General features: G+C 37.4%; 1 protein-coding gene across 2 annotated transcripts in view; it reads left to right on the top strand.

The window, feature by feature from the left end:
- Positions 1–20661, top strand: part of MOCOS (molybdenum cofactor sulfurase) — a 219108-nt gene that overhangs the window by 144444 nt on the left and 54003 nt on the right. For both annotated transcript variants that reach the window (XM_071736830.1, XM_071736829.1), the window contains exon 6: positions 19568–19767. In XM_071736830.1, coding sequence (XP_071592931.1) covers positions 19568–19767 — 200 coding nt within the window. The remainder of the gene's footprint in view (positions 1–19567; positions 19768–20661) is intronic.

Below are 20661 nucleotides of genomic sequence, written 5' to 3'. Positions count from 1 at the left end.
CTTGATATTTCTTTTTAATATTACGGAATAGCCATAAATGCATAGTTGTGTTATTAGGATCCTAAAAGCAACTGTTTTGCAGCTAAAACCCCATCTTGTACCTGATGCACAGAATATCTGAATGGTGTGTGTGGGCAGTGCCTGTTTCACACTGTGTTTGTTGAGTAACTATGTAAGCGAAGGTAAATGCCACATCTTGGGAGGCTGTCCCTTAATTCTTTCGTATCTCAAAGTTTTGATCTGTTGAGTCACCATGTGTTTGACAAAGTATGTTTGATTCCTCAGCTGATGCAAAAGAAAGCATTCTGAAGCACTGTTTGTGTTTCTTTGTATGTTTATTGGCAGTACTTTTGTGCTAGCCTGTTTCATTTTAGTTTATGGGATTAATAGAGTGTAAGGTAGAAAAGTATAATGATTATATTTATATATAATCTACTTATTATATATTATATTATTGTTGCTAATTATTAATGTCATTATTAATATTAATATTGTTAATACTTTTGATATTTTATTAAATTGTTATATATAATCAGCGATTATGTATTTATATATAGTATTATATATAGTAGATTATATATAATCTACTTCTACTGAAGTAGTAGACCTACAGTTTAAGAATGCTTTCAAAATGAGTGCAGGTTCAGTGATCTCAGTTCATATTTTTTCACAAGTCAGATGTAATTAACATTTTCCTTAAAGCTTTGTGTTATAGTCATGTGATTAAGCATTTCCTTTAAAAAAATTAGTTTTCTAGCTCATTATTTCAGAGAAAAGCTTGAAAACGGAAAATATCGATATTCAGAAAGCAGAAGGCAAGAAGTAACAGCAAGCCCTGAGGACTAAAATTTATGAGTTCTGCAAGTCCTTGGTATTTATTTCATCTTTTGCACAACTACACTGGAACTTAGATTTTCTGATAAACTCTTTTGCCTTTTTTTTTGTTTGTTTTAAGAGGATTTGTTCCCTGGACTTGCCATCCACTCCCAACAGCATTGTAATTACATATTGGTAAACAAAATGATCAACTGGAAGAGTCTGAAATTTTTCCAGATTTGGAATATTATTTCTTGTTTATTCCTCCCCAAGATAAGCATCTCAAAAGTAATATTCCTGGTAGTCTATGTATCACCTTGCTATTTGGAATCTTCTCCATTACAAAAATGCACAGCTTGAGCAGTGTAGAATTATACATAAGTAGGGAATACAGTTAAAGGAAAACTAGTAAGGGACTGCAACTGAATTTTATAAATAATTTAGAAAATTATTAGCCTGCATTTTGAATTGATTTAGAGTAGTTGTAGGTATGCTCATAATTTTTTATAAATACAGCAGAAAATAGGTATAAGGTTAAATATGACTGATGCGTTTCTCCTAGATTGATACCATTTAAGATACCATGAGATCTGAATATGGCTTTGGTTTGCTTTTTAAAAAGACATTTTTAAGATATTTATTTAGAGGAACTGCCATCTTAAAAAGTATGGGGCAAGCCAGTTACAGTAAGCTGCAGACCAGTTCCTGGCATTCCTAACTCTTCCACTGTTCTCATAGTCTTATACTGTGTAATACAGTTCCTAAATAGCAAATGTCTAGAGTCTCATGAGTATAAATGATACTTGATTTTATTAATGCATTTCTTGTCCTCATGCTTGTAGAAAAGAACTAGAAAATGTTTTTTTTTCAAACCCCTATGCTCATTATTTGCATCATCCATCTGCTTGAAAGCCAGTCTTTAATTTTTTATTTTATAGAATAGAATTGAATTTAGAATTCATGAGTTAAGTAATACCATATGGTTCATCCTTCAAGCAAGTTTTTCAGCATTTAACAGGGAAAAATGTGTACATATATACATTTTGCTGACACACCTGTATTTCAGGTGTTGAACAAGGAACTTAGGAGGGACTCTTCAGAGTTTCCGACCCCGCTACAAGAAGAAATATATTAGAAGATAACGAGTGGATTTGAACTTGATTTGTGAGATTGACAACTCTGGTTTTGATTGTATTGTGCAAAAAGTGTCTGCTTGTGAGGTTCAGAGAAAGAGTATTTTGTGAATATTGTTGATACTGTGTGAGTCAGCAACAGAGGCAGTCACCTCCCCACTGCTGGTACCTGAAAGGTCTGAACAGCAGGAGGGGAACAGAACCAATAGAGACAATCATGAAAATGACTGAAGGGACAGAAGGAGGCCTGGCAGAAGAAACTCAATACATAAAGTTGCACTGTTGGAAAGCTTAAGAGTAAAATAGAAAATCTCTCTGGAATCATAGAATCATAGAATCGTCTGGGTTGGAAGGGACCTCAGAGATCATCAAGTCCAACCCTTGATCCACTACCACTGCAGTTACCAGACCATGGCACTGAGTGCCACATCCAGTCTCTTTTTAAATATCTCCAGGGATGGAGAATCCACCACTTCCCGAGGCAGCCCATTCCAATGCCTGATCACCCTCTCAGTAAAGAAATTCTTTCTAATGTCCAACCTAAACCTCCCCTGGCACAACTTAATACCATGCCAAATGAGATTGCTCCCCTCTTAATCCACAAATCAGGAAGTGATTTTTAAATTTGTCTTCACTAGATCCCGTTAAGACAACTTTTTTTCCCTTTTTTGCTCATTGGGACTAGGTGTTGCATTACATGGTTTTGACAAATGATCATGATAGTCTGTTTCTGTGTGGGAAGGCATGTGTATGCATGAGCCATCAGATTATTTTTTTACTTCTGATTCCAAGAATTGGTTGAATTAAGCGTATACATAAAGACAAGAATAGATCCCTTAAAAACACAAGAGTTATTAAAATGCAGACAGGAAAAATAGTATAAAGGCAAGCCAACTGAGCTCTTTCTGGAAAAAAAAAAAAAAAAAAGAAAAAAAGAAAAAAGTCACGTCCTTGTAATAGAAAATTAAACTGAAAGGAATGGAAATGCTACTCCAGATGCCTAAGGAGTAACTGAGTTTCACATACTTATCCTCTTTTTCCTTAAAGTAATGGTTTCAAAATATAAAATGCTAGTAATAATAATTATGGAAAAGCTTTCACCTTTTTTATTTGCTCAATCATTTGCATAAGCCAGTGCATAAAGAGGGAGAAAGAGACCAGAATTGGTTACAGTTCTCACTGGGACATTGTTTGAGGGCACGTTTATCTTACTGAAATCTGTTTATTTTGATATAATATTTTACAGGGAAGAGCCTAAAATTATTCTATCAGGCCATCTAGATATAGTACTTAGAATTTATTTCACTGTATTTTAAGTATGTTAATTAATACATCCTGCACTTCAGTATTGGAGTGCACCCTCAGCCAGTTTGCTGACAGCACCAAGCTGTGTGGTGTGGTTGGGATGCTGGTGGGAAGAGAGGTCACCCACTGCGACCTTGACAGTTTTGAGAGGTGTGCCCATGCCAACCTCATGAAGTTTACTAAGGTGAAGTGCAAGGTCCTGCACCTGGGATGCAGGTTGATGAGAATCATAGAATCACAGAATTGTCTGGGTTGGAAGGAACCTCAGAGATCATCAAGTCCAACCTTTGATCCACTACTGCTGCAGTTACCAGACCATGGCACTGAGTGCCTCTTTTTAAATATCTCCAGGGACGGAGAATCCACCACTTCCCTGGGCAGCCCATTCCAATGTCTGATCACCCTCTCAGTAAAGAAATTCTTTCTAATATCCAACCTAAACCTCCCCCGGCACAACTTGAGACCGTGCCCTCTTGTCTTGCTGAGTGTTGCCTGGGAAAAGAGACCAACCCCCACCTGGCTACCCCCTTCTTTCAGGGAGTTGTAGAGAGTGATGAGGTCTCCTCTGAGCCTCCTCTTCTCCAGGCTGAACACCCCCAGCTCCCTCAGCCTCTCCTCATAGGATTTGTGCTCGAGTCCCTTCACCAGCCTGGTTGCCCTCCTTGCATCCCAGAAAGCCATCTGTACCCTGGGCTGCATCAAAAGGAGTGTGGCCAGCTGGTCAAGGGAGGTGGTTCTATCCATCTCCTTCACTCTCATGAGAACTCTCCTGGAGTAGTGAGTCCAGTTCTGGAGCCCCCATCACATGGTGGACATGGAACTGAGGAAGGTCACAAAGATGATCAGAGGGCTGGAGCACCTCTGCTATGAAATTGTTCAGTCTGGATGAGGCTCCTGGGAGGCCTCATAGTGGCCTTCCAGTATCTGAGAGGGGCCTGCAAGAAAGCTGGGAATGGACTTTTGTGAGGACATGTAGTGACAGGATGAGGGGGAATGACTTTAAACTAGTTTTAGATAAGACATTAGGAAGAAGCTCTTCAGTGTGAGGGTGGTGAGCCACTGGAACAGGCTACCAAGGAAAGCTGTGGATCCCCCTCCCTGGAGGTCTTCAAGAAGAGAGTGTCTGGGACTTAGAGCACCCCATTCTGGAGGCAGGTGTCTGCCTGTGCCAGGGGTGCTGGAACTAGATGATCTTTAAAGTCACTTGTTTCACAAAAGACCTCAAATGAAATATTTGATTGTCTTTGAAACAAACATTTCTTTGGGATTTTATTATCTAGGAGATCTGCATGCTTCACCTTTCTTCCTGATATGATATTTAGAAAATATCACTATCCTAGTTTCTTCATAACCAGAATGGCATTTTCAAACTGCCATTAACTAAAAGCTAGATTTTTTTTATAACAAAAGCAGATATATTTGTGTCTAAAACTAATGACACGTTTTATTATTTTAGAATATTTTATTTCACTGCTTTTACAAAAAATGGACATGACCTTATATTTTTCCAAGATTTCAATAGCTGGAACTCATCTCTAAAGGAAAAAGTGAGTACATTATTTAAAATACAATTTAGTGCAACTGCCAGAGAACATTCCTGATTTTCTTCAATAATCCATAAAAGTTGGAAGTTAATGAAAGGGACAGCATGACAAGAAGAAGGGGGTAAACTAAGGGTAGAAAAAAGAGGCTGAGAGTTTTATAAATTGTAATTTATAAATTGTGAGTAGCAATACCAATCCATTAATTGAATAACATCATAGGTGTTTAAAAGCAATATATTTTTATGAATGTGTTAAGAGGTTTTAAAGATATATTTCGCTCCCTGTTTCATAAATTAGTCTTGAGAATGTCTTCCTGTTCAGAAATTCTCAAAATCTGTCTCTGGGCATCATGCCATTTTGTGGTACTAATAGATCATTCTGTTCTGACAGAAAGAGTTTTAAATAAATGTCCTCTCAAGAAGCAGCTGTGTGCAACAGGCTGATCCAGCCTCTGTCTTTGGGTCGAATACTCATTGTCTCCTCTGCAAAACAAAATACAAAACCTAAAGTACTAAAACCCAATGGGGTGCAACCTGGTATAAATTTCAGAATGTCTTGAAAAGCAAGGTCTGCATCTCAGCAGCATGTAGAGTATGGAAAGATTTACTGAGTGCTGCAGGAGAGCTTTACAGCTGCAGAGGGTCCTTATTGGCTTTCATAGGCTCTGAAAACATTACTGACTGATAGCAACTGGTATTCAACTTCCTGATGCCCCTGCCACATCCTTTTCATCTCTTTCTTCCTATAGATCAAGGGAAAAAAATCTATGGAGAAAACTAATACCAGCATAATCAAAAAGCAAAAATAGCAGAGCAGTATAGTGATATGTTTAACTTCTGTCTTGCAGAATATCTTCAGATAAAATTATAAACAAATACATATACAAGTTCAGTGAATACTATACATAATTGTGGAAACAAGGGAAGTGAAAGACCTGGATAAGTTGTGGGAGATAATTAAATCCATTGCAGAGCCCATTATATGTTACCCAAAAGTTTGATGTGAGTTGAGTCCAAGTGTGGTAAGTTGCAGAAGAAAATAAAGATTGCAGTTGCTGTATCTGGTGGTTGAACAACATAAGCCTTCAAGGTTCAACTTTTAGTCAGAAATAAACATCATGCTGTCTTGTTACCAACACATCATTTTATCTGCTCTGATAAAGAAGCATCTAAGCTTTTATACTAGGTCACATACTGAACCTGACAGCATAATTCTGATACAGAAAGAAAAAAGGGACAAACTGCGATGAGTATTTTTGGCAAGACTTTCATTGTCAAGGCCTCAAAAAGGGAACTTTTTTTTGATTGATTGATTGATTGGTTTGACCTTATGGGTGAGACATCTGGGCAGGACTATAAAATCATTATGTTTCTGACCCTTCGATTTGTAATATCTTCCTTCCTCCTTTACTGCTTTGTGTTCAAGACAGGTGAAGTGTTCCAGCTTCACGACCTCTACTGATGCTGGAAAAATGGTGTGATTCATCATGACTTGAGAATATTAATAAATTTATTTCTTGTGTGTTCAGAGACACAAAAGAAAAGAATGCTTGAGCCAACACTTATTTACTTATCTATTTATTTATCTGTTTGTTCTCTAGCTCTATAAAGGGTTCCTTAATCCTGAAAAACATCTATCTTGAAGTGGCATGAGAGAGAGTAGAACTCTGTGAGACACTAGAGGGTCTCTTTTGAAAGCATGGTGTAGATTTTCTATCACATCTCACACTATGCGGAAGTTGTGATACAGAATAACTAGAAAGTATTTAAAAAAAAAAAAAAAAAAAAAAAAAAAAAAAGAGTAGAACACAATGCTGTTAGAAAGAATATAGAGCAAGAGGTATGGCACATGCTAAGTCTCCAAATATTGTCTTGAAAGTACATGAGAAGAAAATATAAAGCAAGATTGCTGACTAGTGTAAAAAACATTCCAGACCAGTTCCAGACCACTGAAGTTTCAGCACCTTCCTGAAAAGGACTTGCTATGTAGCAAATCTCTCCTCATAGATGTATTGATACATTCTCATTTGTGAAAGCTCTCAGGTGAGAACCATAGCAGGAACTATAACAAATGGGAAAGAGTAAAAATGCTAACTTCATCTGATAATTGTTACATGGGATCATGGTCTCAGTTAAGGACACCCTAAAGTAGAATGACACACCAAGGATGTTGGGCTAGCAGTTGCCTTCTTGTCTCACTGATTTGGTAAAATTTTCTTATTGAAAACCTCTCAGTAAATTCAAATCATCGTAGTAGACACTGAAGATGTTCTTGAACTCTTAAAAATATTGGAGATGTTCACGGAAAAATGCCACTGAGTAAGAGGAAATTATTTTGTGAGTGGGACCCTTAAAATATGGGACTATTTATTATTGTTCTCAAAAAAATGAAACAAGACTGACCCTTTACATATTGCTTCCCCCATATCCTGCCATACGCAAGAAGGAAGAAGAATTTCAGGGAGGTAAATGAATATACTAGGTCTGCATGAAATGCATCCAAGTGAATGTTTGGTACATGCAGCTTTTAAATGCATTGCCATGCATTTAAAATCCCACTTTCTTAATTATCAAAGTTTTCCTCTTGGGTTTGCAGTTAAATGTTAGAACAGTGTGATTAATCACCACAGTCCTTATAGGTCTGAAGTGAGCTGCTATTTTGAATTAAGTGTCTTGTGTCTCTCACGAAATTCCACAGTAGGGTGATGTAGTTCCTGTAGGATCATCATCTAGAGATTAGGACCAAGAGAGGCCTGATCAGCCCTGAAAGGCTGGTTCTTGAAATATTTGAAGCCTTGGGCAGCCTGAAACCATTCTGGTTGGTCCAATTCAGAAGAGGATGTCTGTAGCATAAAGGCATCTAATAAAACAGAATAAATACTAATCTTTAAAAGGATCAAGTCATTTAACCTGCAAAGCAGGGTTCCCAGCTAGAAGGCTAGAGAGACTAAGCCAGGGCAAGGTTATGTTAGAAGGGGTCTAGTGTGTAAATGAAGCCCCAGATTGTTTCACATTGGGAAGGGGAGGGAAGGGAAGGGAGAGATTAGTTTATTTCAACGGCAAGGTAATAAAGCAGATTGTTTACTTCATATTATGGAATTTGCATATCTCATGCAGCATCTCATTTTGTGTAACAAAATGTCATGCAGCTAAGTTGTGTCAACTTTTTTTGCTGTCAGTAATAACAGTCAGTATCTGTTATAGTAGCCATATCTACTGTGATTAATGTCTAAATATTTTTAATTAACAAGGTTTAGATATGAAGCGCTTTTCATGGTCATGCTTTTCATTTAGAGTAGCAAGACTGCAGTTTTCATTGGGGGGCAAGAATGACCTTAGTAAAGCTCTCGATTTATTCTGATTATTTCCATTTATCAAACAATAAAAAAGGCCTGTTTCTGCATTCTAAATGCAAATTCTAAAGGCAAATACTCTGCATCAAAGAAAAAAAGTATATGACGCGTAATACTGAAAACCATAAAGCACAAAAAGAACTGTATTACTGGTCTTTCCCTTCATGATCCCTGAGAGTGTTCTTTAACATCTCTAAATATGTATCTCATAGAACAGTCTGAATAGCAGTAGCCAATATTACCACTTTAATAATATTACATCAAAATGTAAGGAAAAGTGTTACAAAAACAGACCTCCAAAGAAATGAGGGAAGTAAAATATGCTGGTTTATTTTTATGTCTGTTAACAAACTAGAGTCTGAAGCCCTTCAAGAGAAGAGTGCATCTGGGCCCTCCACATGCCTCTTGAGTTTTGTAGCTTCATCCCTACTTGGTGGGAAGGGAACCTCTTCCGTCTTGCCTTTTTTCAGGAGTGTGAAACGTGCCTTAAGCTAGACCTTCCATCCTCTAAAGCCTTACTATTCTTAAAAATACCTGAAATTGAAACAATGGGGAAAATGTATTTGTTTTGTTTTGGTTTTAAAGACAATTTTAATCATTGTGTTTATACTTTGGATGCAAAGTGCCTCACTTGATGCAGCAGCCCCTACTCTTTTTCCTTCACTTCTGCAGAGCTCAGGGGTAATGGGTGGCCATGGAAAAAGGCCAGAGCTTCAGAAATGCATCCTGTCTTGCTTTTCTTCCCTGACATTGGCTCCCTCTGAGTTGGGAGCATTCATCCTTCACTGATGCCTTGCTCAGATCAGTGTTTTGTCTTGACCTCATCTAAGTCTGTCTTCAGAGGCAGTTCTCTAGTTTACTGTAGATGTTGATTTACAACACGAGACAGCAAATGGTACACATAAGAAATGCTCATATCTTGAAATACTTCAGCACTTCTCAACTGAATCTGAAGCACAGATTCTGATTTACAGTGTTACAGCTTACTGAAGCTGATTTAAACCCAAGGGTATTTAATTCTTCCAGAAGCACACCACCTATAGTCTTTAGAAGGAGGCAAAAATATAATAATTATATTATTATAATATTCATATTTTCTATTTTAGTTTTCTCTTTTTAGTAGTTCTGCATACTGAACCTGTAATTTATTATAATACCTATCCCGTGTAAACAAATTTACAGATGTTCAGTCTTTCTCCACCATATTACCTTATTACTTCTCACCCCCATGACTTGAAGAGCATACACTGTTTTAGTTCCTGTGGATTTTAGAGGATCATAGATATGAGATATGTAATGACAACCTGCCAAAGTTAATTTATGCCATCCAGCACTGCAGGACATTCAGCTTATAAAACACTGGTACTGTCTTACAGAGGTTATTGCTGAGTGAACCACAGCCACGTCTCTACTTTAAGAAGTATTGGCATCTTGCTTCCATTGAACAATCTCTTGAGCAGTGAGGCTGAGACTGTAACATCATTGTTCAAACCTTTGTGTTCAGAGTTGCAGCTTAGTGGCAAAATAGTAATTTTTGCGCCCACTTTTTCCTTTCACTATTTCACACACCTCACATGTGTTCACACATCTCACCATCTCACAGACATCAAGAGATCTGAGCCTGCCATATCCGGACAGAAACATCTCCGTGTGAAGGAAACTGTCAGTGGGTCACCCTTCAGTCCTCACAGGAACTGTGACTGATGCTAATGCTGTGAACTTGGTGGAGGGTTGATAAAAAAAAGTAGTTTCTAAAATGTTTAGCTAAAGGCCTCTCTTGTGGTGTTTATGTAGATAGTTATTAAAACAATTCGGGCCTTTTTAAAAACCTGGGACAAGTGCTGGTACAATTCAGCTTAGGATGAGGTCCAATAATCCTGAGAACTTTTCAGTATTGAGTACATGCTTCCTTATGATTAAAGCATCAAATCAAAGAAATTTCAAAGCCAATTTGAGAACTATTTTTAGCTGCTTTGTTGCCTTTGTTCCATAAATGACACTTTTGTTCCCTCCATGTTAGCTATTACAGTAAGAGCTAGTCTGAGAATGTAAAACAATGGCAAAACATTCTTTCTGGCTATCAGCAAATTATGAATATCTATAAAACCAGAATTTCGCTAAGAAAAATACTGTTCTGTTAAATAATGACTAGAGCTTATTTTAGCAGCTTTCTGTATTCCTGAATGTTACAGATACAGAATGGAGAAACTGAGTGTATTGTTTCCTTGTTCCATCACCAAATATCATGACTTAGAATTTGCTGTCTGGAAACCTTTTTCTGTGTTGTATTTCTTGGTCTAGTCATATGAACTTGTGTGATTTTGTGTATTACTGTGACTGGAAATTCCTCTGGAGTCTTAGAAAGAGTGGGATACAAAGGCTGCAGAAGAACAGGCATAGAGCATCCCCACTGCTTCATGCACTGGCAGCCAGAGCCCTGGTTCAAAAATTGTCAGAGAAAAAAGAGGGAAGGTGTTCAACCAATATTATCAGGCAGGGAAAACCTGGAATGCAAATTGATGTGCTGTCTTGGGCACCAAAGTGTTTCATTGACAAAGAGATTCCAGAAATGGTAAGCAAAAAGGGTTGCTAATGTAAAACCTGTAGGAAGGTAGAATCAGACCAGTAGGTATTTATGTGCAAGGTTTGAGAACAGGATTACCCATTTTGGTTCACCTAACGCAAGCATGGTGAGCTTTGGAACAGAACTGATTTATGTCCTAACAAGGCTGTAGATTGGGATCTGTCATCTTAGGGAGAAAAAGAAAGAAGGTGGTTCAGTTTTCAGAATTTTTACATGGTTCTCTTGATGCTGAGAAAGAGATTTCTTCCTAAGAAAAACAAATTTGGATTTATCTTTTTATTCAGCTCTTTTCTGATGCAAATTGTTTGTTGCTACTGGTCTGCAACTCCCTTCAGGGGAAAACACAAGCAACCCACAAAACTGCAGAACCATTGGAAAGCCATGAGACCATCAAGTAATACTGGTGACTGGGCTTTATAGAAAAGTTATATGAAGGAAGAGTTGTACTGAAATGCAAACCTTCTGATAGTAACAGATAGAAGATAGAAGAAGTTGAGGAAGGTTTTCCTCCTTCTGTGGTAGTGATTATTATGTTGATGCTGACTCGAGTAACTAAGTCAGTAAGTAAATAAACAAATAAATTATTCATGCAAAATCAGTGGTGTATTAGTCTTACTGACGGGAAAACATAAGATTTACTGCCCCATCTTATATTTTCTAAATCCCCACGACTATGGCTTTGAGACAAAGAAAGAGTTTATTACACACTGCCTGATGTTAGTCTATCTGCTGAGAGCTGAAAATACCAGGAAAGAAGCAGTAGTAGAGCTTTCACATGGTGACTTCAAGTAATTGAGCGTAGCAGGCTCCATTAAACAAAGGATAGAGCCACTTTTGTAATAAAGCTGAAAACAAGCCTGGATGTTACACCCAGGTTTCTAACAGCTACCAGGAGAATTCATGTGCTTTTATAGCACAAGCTTCTCTTGCACTTAGTCCTGAAGATGACTGAGTCATAAGCACAAGTTGTTCTGCTGGACTGAGAAAAACCTTGGGAGATAAACCCTTTAGAAGTAAAATATGAGTTTCTCCTAAATACGTGTTCCAGGGATGAATCTGTTGTTCTTGCAGAAGCCTCTGTAGGCTCATACCATCCAGCACTCTGGAGATGCAGTTTGAATGCTGCTTCCATGAGGTGTGCAAAACACTGCCTTTTAAGAAAGTCTCCCCATTCATCTTTTATGTTGTTGGTTTTATGGTTTGAAAAGTCATTTTGGAATTATTTCCTCCTCAGAGAGTAGGGCTTATGGGATTAAAAAAACGAAAAAAAAAAAGGAAGGACAGGCAGACAGACAGACGCACATATGGACAGACATCCCACTCTTCTAGGTAAAAAAAATCTCACAAAAATAGCAAACAGTAAATTAAATGTATCTTACCTGGAGTTTATTTGAATTATTAGGAACCTTTCAGTCTAACAAGCAGTTAATCAAAATTGAATTGTACCTGTAATTAAAATTGTTATACTGAAAGTGAGACAGCCAGCTGGCATGTACAACTTCTCCTCTCTTATACTACTCCCAAGAAATTAGAAAAAAAAAAAGGCAAAGTATTTCTCATTGTGATGTTTGCAAATGCAGAGCTGCTTCTTTCAGAATGTGCTGCTCATTTTATTCAGAACAAAGACTTGGTAACTTTCTTCACTGTGTAAAAAGAGAGCTTGAATTAGCTGCTCTAAAGAAGTGGGAGATGGGGCATCAAAGAGCCTTCTGTTCATGAAGATAAACACCAAATATGTGTTTCATGTTTGGTTTTGGTGTAACATTCTGAATAAAGGATTAAGCAGTTGCTTCCTGCAGTCTTAAACTATTGAGATGGTGTGGGAGAAGGAGGAGAATGAAAGGATTTAAGCTATTATGCAGAGAATTAGTGTTGAGAGAGTAAAAAGGTCCCCTTATTACCCATTGAGTTCTGAATGGATTTAGTAGTGTTGAGAGTGTAATGTGACTCCATTTAAGACATACAGAAACTACATAGTTAGCTTGCTAGGGTTCATCTAAGGTTTCAGCCTGGGCACTGATCTTGTGAGATGGACTGTTGCAATTTAATTATGTACTTTGAAACAAAACTATATATTATTCAACAAAACCAAATTATCTAGTTTCATAACTGGATTTTTTTAATAGAATTCTTTTTGTTACATCTTAACGTGAGAAAGAAGCCTGCTCTAATCCATGTATGACAAGGTATTTTCTTTGGAAGTCCAAATGACATCTGGGGACACAGATGTGTCCTTCTTGCTCACAAATGCAGTCACCTCAGCTGCGGAAAGGGTCACAGTTCACCCCACTTTGCCATGGCTCACCCCACAGTCCAACCTCCTCAAAATTAATTTTTATTACTTATGTATTATAGATAAAGCTCACTGAGGTGTCCATGTGAGTCAGTGTGAATAAGGAGTTTGCAATCAGTCCATGCCTTAAGTATTTTCTGAGTGTGAATGATGGATGGTTTCATGAATTGGCTGATGAGCCATTTACAGTGTCTTATGTTGAGTTTTAATGAACTGGATTTGCTACTGGTTCTGACCAATAGTGAAATGGTATTATATCCGAAGAGCTTCTTTCTGTTGTTTCCAGGGAAGTGTTAATGTATTAATTTTAATGCTTAAGTTCCATGAGGGGTTCGTATACCTTAGTTCTGTTTCTAAAAGTAATGCTTAGTTACTGTTAGCCAACCTGTAAGCTCATTTTCATATTAATATTAAATATTAATTTACAGTCTGTTTATTTAACCTTTACACTATCAATTGTAACTCCTTAGAGGTTAGGTTTGGGGGTTTTTTTAGGTTTTTTTTCCTCTAGGGATCTCCTACTCCTCACTCTGGGAGACAGGCAGTAGCTAAATTTGCTCTGACTTAGGAGAGATGTTCTCATAATTTAAAGGGTTGAAAAACACCAGTAATATGTATCTTTAATATTTTTATTGATCAATATAGGATACCTACCATAGGATGAATGATCAAGATTTTTTATGAAGTTGGTTATGTTTTCTTCTCATTATTTTCTGTTATAACATATCCTATTATAACATTTCAGGGTTACACTTCGGGGGCAGGGGGCTGGATCATCCCATGAATATTTCATTTTCATGTTTGCAGAGATTTGTTTGAAGCAGGATTGGTAAAAAATAGCAGTGGGTAGAATGTATTGTTTAATGTGGTTGTAAGCCAAACACCCAAATTTGCAAAGGAGATACATGAAGCTGCCATTACCAAGTTGGTAATCAAGAGGTGCTCTTTGGGAGAGTAACACTAAGTAGGTGACAGACTTGAGTCAAAGACATTCAGTTCTACATGTGTAGGAACACCCCAAAAAAGGCCCAGAAATGAATCTTAATGTACTCTTCTTGGAGGAAGTGAAAGAAGGACTCCACATGTTTGACAGGTTTTACAGCTTCTGTGGCTTAATTGGCACATTGACTCACAGGTCCCAGATGGTGATCTGTCTTGTTTGGGATTTATTAGAAGGTGGCTACATCTTGGTTTCATTCCCTGCTGATTGGTTTGCTGAGATTTCAGCTCATCATTTCTCTGCCTCGTTGCTCTCTGTTCAGTAACGCTGAAGAATAATGAATCACATTGATCTTTTTCTTATCCAAAGATATGTGTTTGGATTTAAAGGAGCAAAGAAAATTTGTTCACTTAAACCTCATTTTCTGTGTTTCTTCCCCAGCAAGTTAGAACAATAACTGTATATTTGATTTATGGCTCTCTTCTTTAACTCCAGTATTTAATTTATCATAATAAGAGAGATAAGAAATGTATTTGAATGCAGATCACAGAGGTTTCCGAGTACAGCCTGAAAACTTTAAGTGCCAGAGCTTTCATTCTAGAGGCTCAATTTCAGTCTCTGCTTTATCTTAGTCTTTTTATTCAAACCCTGTTATAGATGTTGACATATGCCTATCTGTCTACAGTTCTTTTAGGAAGAACTAACATTTGAACACTTGAGCTACAGAAATCCTGGTTGTTTCAGAGAGAAGATGATATTCCATTGCTTGTTTGCCACTTCCATCGAGCAAAACTAGATCTATAATAACTCAAAAGCATTCTATACTGAATACTTACTGGTGCTCCTTTTATGTCTGATTAGATAAGATTCACTTTAAAAATAAAGTCATACAGTGTTTTGCACATAAAAAGCAGATAATAAGACAGAGGTTATGGAAATTCAAGGGGTTATCACCAGTCAAGCCACACAGTGCACGTACAGTACTGTGGTCACAATAATGCATAGCTTGAATGCACGTAGTTTTAAGTCTTTTGTAAATGGTGAGGTAACTTACCCTTCTTTTCCACATGACTGAACTGTGCCACAGTCTCTGTAGACAGTCACACACAGACATGCAATTCCTCTGGAAGAGCTGACATTGTAAATTTATCTGAGGCACTGTCACGGTTTAACACTGGGCCAACAGTTTACTGAATGACAGATGCTCTCTGTTAATCCCCTTCCCCTCCCTGATAAAAAAAGGAGAAGAGAGATGAAGTGAGAGATACTTACAGGTTGGAAACTAAACTACACAACTTTAATGAAACAGTGATGATTAAAAAAAGGAAAAATTATTAAATATATACAAATATACAGAAAAATGATAGTATGTTTCTCCTCCCTTTCTCCAAGTAACTCTCACATCACCACCGAGGCTGCAGGGCAGCCCTGGGAGGGTCCAGGCTGGACTCCTGGAGTCAGCAGCAGTCGGGAACTGGAGGCAGGAACACGCAGATTCAGGCTGGCAGGGATCAGGACCACAGGCAGACAAATGGATGGAATCCTCCCAGGATGCCAAAGCAAACAGGGACAGGCAAAGAAGGTCTGGAGAGAAAGGCAAAGAAGAAAGCACTTGACCCTTGTGATCCCTCAAATTTATACGAAGTATGGGGTTGAATATTCTTTTTGGGCCTAGAGAAGTGGTGGAAGCCACCTTAAAACCTCATTCAGTTGGAGGTGTCCCTGCCCATGGGGTAGGGTGGAACTAGATGATCTTAAAGGTCCCTTCCAACCCTGAAAATTCTATGGAAGTTTGGTCATGTGTCTGCTCTGCTCCTCCCTAAAGGAGGGTGCAGGTGTGACCTCCTAACTCTCTTTCTGGAGCACAAGACGTTCCTCAGAATTGAGCAGTGTCTTTGTTGCTGCAGACCATTCTCTAGCAGTGACTATAAATGTTGAGCATTATCAGTTCTAGAGGCAGAGACTGACTGAGAAACTTGCTGTTAGTTCCAGCAAGTGCAGATACTTATGAGAGGCTTAGCTGAAAGCAAAATTACAAGACAGAAAATTTGCTCTGTCCTGGCACAAACCAGGGCAGGCTTACCCAGTGCACTGGATACTTTCAGTACTGGAAGAGTATCAGTTTTCATCACAACACCCAATTGGAAGTAAAAGATGGGATGGTAGGTCTGATCTCTCAGGATGCAGTGTGCAAACAAACATCAGCAATATGAGGTTTCACAGCATCTCCACAGGTTTACTAGAATATTTGGCTGGTAGTTTTGTACACAGAAGTGCAAGGTTTTTTTGTCAATCTCTTCTGCTCGGTAACTTTGTCATTGCAAAAATGTGTGATGTACATTGTGGTGACTGTGAAAAATGAGGTGCTATAAGGAAGAAGAATTAATTAAATTATCATGTCTGGCTTAATGTAAACTGAAAACATACACATGAGGACAAATTAATAAGGGGCATATTAATTCACAGAAAGGCAAGAGTCCTTTTGACAGAGGAGTCCTAACTACCATGGGAAGAAATGTCATTAATGAGAACGTCGTTTTTGCTGAATGTTTCTCCACACATAAATACAGTGAATGTTATTAGATAGACTTCAACTGGTGTAATTCAGACTGCATCAGATTCATTCTGATGCAAATTACGGAGTACATAAATTGTTCTTCGTTTTAAAATAATGTTTAGGAGCAACTGGATGCAATTCACCGTAATGGAACAATGGGGTGATAAGGAATAAAATCATAAAGAGAGAAGGAGTCAAGTCACTTGAGTCCTTCACAGCACCTTCTCAAGAAGAAGTACTGATGATTTTTTCAAGATGTAAGTCTCCAGGTATTCAGAGTTAAGGAACTTGGCATAAAGCCAGATAAAATGCAGGAAGGAAATAAGAAATGCCAATTCAATTATAGTATAGAAGATTACCTTCTCATTTTCTTCCGACAGGCTCAGTGCAGCAATAAGTCACCCCAAGTTTGAGAATAGATGGAATAGCACAATTCTTAGATAATGTTAGAGACCAAAAATTGGTTCGAGTTTTTATTTTCTCTTTCTCATAATCTGTTCCCTAGTGGGAAGAGGGAGATGAGGTAGGCATTGGATTTATGCAGGATACAATACAGATAATTTTGTTCAGCAAAATAAAAATCATAACTATTTTCTGAATATACTGATTTTTCTGTCAGAATAAACTCCAGATTGCTAGCACTGGTTTCATGGGGTTTGCTGGGACATCAGACCTAATCACAACCTATTCTGCTACTTAAAAATATGGGACCCTCACAACGTGGAATCTTCTTTCCAGTCACAGGACAGCCACACAACTGCAGGCTATTGCATTTGGTTTTGTCAGAATAAATAACTAAGAGGCTCAGCAGCTTCTCACTAATAAAGAAGGAAATATGATCAAGCAACTTCAAAAGGGAATGGATGAAGACAATACAGAAATGATAGCAAGATGATTGCTGTGAATGAGAGACTGAAATTTTTGAATAAGAGATTTCTTCAACAAGAGACAAGGACAGTAGTTTATTCTTTCATTGAAAGATTCCTGCCAATTTGAATAAGCTCTGAATCAGGCTATTACAGACATCTCAGAAGCTGACAAGGCAGTCACTTCTCTTAAGCCAGCTAGTTCCTGGCAGTAGATGAAAAATAACATTTTCTTTTTTCTTTTTTTTTTTTTTAACTAATTCAAGACCCTTAACTTCTACCAAACAATGACTAGGACATCTCTGGCTGGGCAGTCTTTTCAAAGACTCTGAAAATACATGTTGACTTTCAGACCAAAATGTTCTAGAGATGCTTGCCAAGTTTACTGTGGCTAACATCTAGAAATTCTACTTATTAGCTTCTGGCAGTGTTCCTTGAAAATTATTTCTGTGTTTGTATCTCATTAAATCTCTTATTCCTTTTTATTATTCTTATCACCAATAAATGTAATTTCATGGTACTGTCTGCTGTCCTAGCTTACCTAAATGAGACAGAACTTATTGTAATTCTTCTTGATGTCAGGACGAAGATATATTTTTTTTTCCTCTTTCCTTTATATACAATCATAAATGATACAGTCTTTGTAAAGGTAAAAGCACAAAAGTCAATAAACAGATACCAGATACTCAGATATAAAAACAGTATGCACAGAAGGGTGAGGAGTATGGTTACAAAGTTTAAAAAAAATAAAGGCAAAGAAAATGTCAGATCACTTTATAGTTAACAGAAATGCTCACATGCCTCAAATAACATACTCAACATTTCAGAAAATATTCTGGATCTAACACCGAGGAAGAAAAATACCGTTCTACTTCAAGAGGCTTTTGAGGAAATTATTCTTTCTTTTTCCATATGATGCAGGCCCACCACAGTACCAGATACAGTATATATGATAGAAACCACAATGGATTTCTAGTCAAAACTCCAGTTTCTTCAGTGGAGATTTGGTTGGGTATGTTCTTAGCCTTCTGGTATCTCTCTGTGTTTTTTACAATACTTTGAGATCATAGTGTTATCTTTTAATTGTCTTCCATAAAGATATAAATTCATAGGTTTGCAGTTTCTAATTTGAAGATTACTTATACTTTTCCAAGTCCATGTGATAAATTAGTTTCATTACGGTTAGGATTAGGGTTATTCCTTTTCCTACACCATATTTATTGTCATACCCAGTAAACTTGTCTTCTGTCAGCATTTTATCCCAGTGAATATCACAGGCTGCTACTTTGCTTTAGATTATTTATGTTCTCATTTGACTGAAATGGCTGGGTTTTTGTCTGGCATTTATGCTCTAGCTTCCTGCAGAGAATCAAAATATTCCCAAAGCCATAGGTGACAATGGTATATCATCTTATGGAATAGCCTCTGAACACATCTAAGAGAGATGAAACATCCTCTCAGAATGCAGAGATGTAGAAGAGGTCTCCATCTGTCAGGAAATCACTGCAGTCCTCTTTTCAAAGTCCTCAGTCTAGGGGAAAAAAAAAAAAAAGACAACAGACAACATTTTTCCTCTTTATGCTTTTCCCAGACCAAGTTCTGTGAAAGCTTCTATGCAAAGCTTACCTGATAGATTGCATGGGTGTAGTCAATGAGGCATTCACAATATCCTCTTTTTTCTGCAAAAAAATAGCCTTGGAAGAATATTTATTCACTATTCAAGTAAATTCCTTGTAGACTAACACTTGTGTTTTGTAATTCCATGTATATTTTTATTCTATCTTAGACATAGAAATTTGATTTCTATTCTGAACTAGAATTGATGCCTCACTCCCATGGTCTCCAGAGCCAGATCTGGAGCAAAACTTCCTTTTCAAATTAATTGTGCCAGAATGTGTTAGTGATATGTATATGGTGGAACTATCAATGTTGTAATGCACGTGAATCCATTTCAGTGTAACTTTATATTTCTCCAGTAGATTAATTGTAGATAAATCCATGGTGAAACAGATCTTCTAAAGCTTTTGTGTCAGCAAAGAAACTTTTGCAGATCATATATTCATGTAAAGGAACACAAACCTACCAATTTTTTTTCCCTCCTAACCGTTCTGAAACGTTATCCTTTTTTTTTACATTTCCATTAAAATCTGACATGTATGTACACATTTCTTTTGTAGGTGGAATGGAGAAAATAAAGCAGCACACCTTTGCATTGGCTCACTACACTTACACTGTGCTGACTACCTTAAAATATGCCAATGGGGCTCCTGTAGTACGTGTTTACAGTGATACAGATTTCAGCAGTCCTGATGTCCAGGGTCCAATCATTAATTTTAACATTCTCGATGAAAATGGAGAGGTCATCGGCTTTTCACAGGTATGTTTTTTCTCTTGCCTTAACTGAGTATCATCTTTAGATTTAAAGGATATTCACATTAGTGACTTAGTTCTTTATTCTAAAGGAAATATTTACTGGTCCCCTCTGAGGTTTTAGATTTGTTTTTCTGTAGTCCTCCACAATATATACACACAATTTTTTAAGTAGCAGGTAGAGAATACAATAAATAGTGCTATCACAAAGCAAAATATTTAATAGCCAAAGCCAGTATCTTACAGATTTAACACTCTAAACCCAGCCAGTTTGAAAGTGGGCTGTTTTAACAGGATGCATAGATTATGCAGTTTGGTTTCTTGTTTACTTTCTTTTCTGGAGTGCTCAAAATTGGGGATTGAAGAGCAAGTCTAGAAAATCTTATATAAGAGACTGCCTTGTTGACATAAAAGTGAATCAAAATATTGCAGTCACCCATGAAAAAGCAGTTCTCTTTTTTCTTCAGTTCTAATAATTAAATTCTTGTTATGTACCTAGGGAAGCATTGAATAAAGTTGAATGATCAGTGTAAGAAGTGAGATTCAAACTCAAAAAATCCTTAAATGCTGTCTTCCTCAACAGCTTTCCCCAGCCTTTATCAATCAGGTATATTGAGTATCTGTAAGGTGAAACTGTGAAATCTTTCTACCTTCAGCAGAGAGGTAATGGTGTGTGGTCATAACTGTGTATAACTGCACTGTGTAGGCAGTGGGTAACACAGAGTAACTTAGCTCACTTGTTCTTTGTCAGAAGTCAGAAAACCCACAGTGCTGTAGTCCTGTTTAATTCTTCTGCTTTTCATTAGCTGACAATTCAATAAACCCACGTGTCAAGTGTAGGGCCTTGATTTTTCTTTAAAGTTGTCTGGATGTGGCACCATCTGTCTCAGCAACTGCCTCC

Source organism: Heliangelus exortis, chromosome 2 (assembly GCF_036169615.1).
Source record: "Heliangelus exortis chromosome 2, bHelExo1.hap1, whole genome shotgun sequence".
Taxonomy (NCBI): Eukaryota; Metazoa; Chordata; class Aves; order Apodiformes; family Trochilidae; genus Heliangelus; species Heliangelus exortis.
Note: the sequence above shows the minus strand (reverse complement) of the source record. Positions and strands in the feature narration are given on the sequence as shown.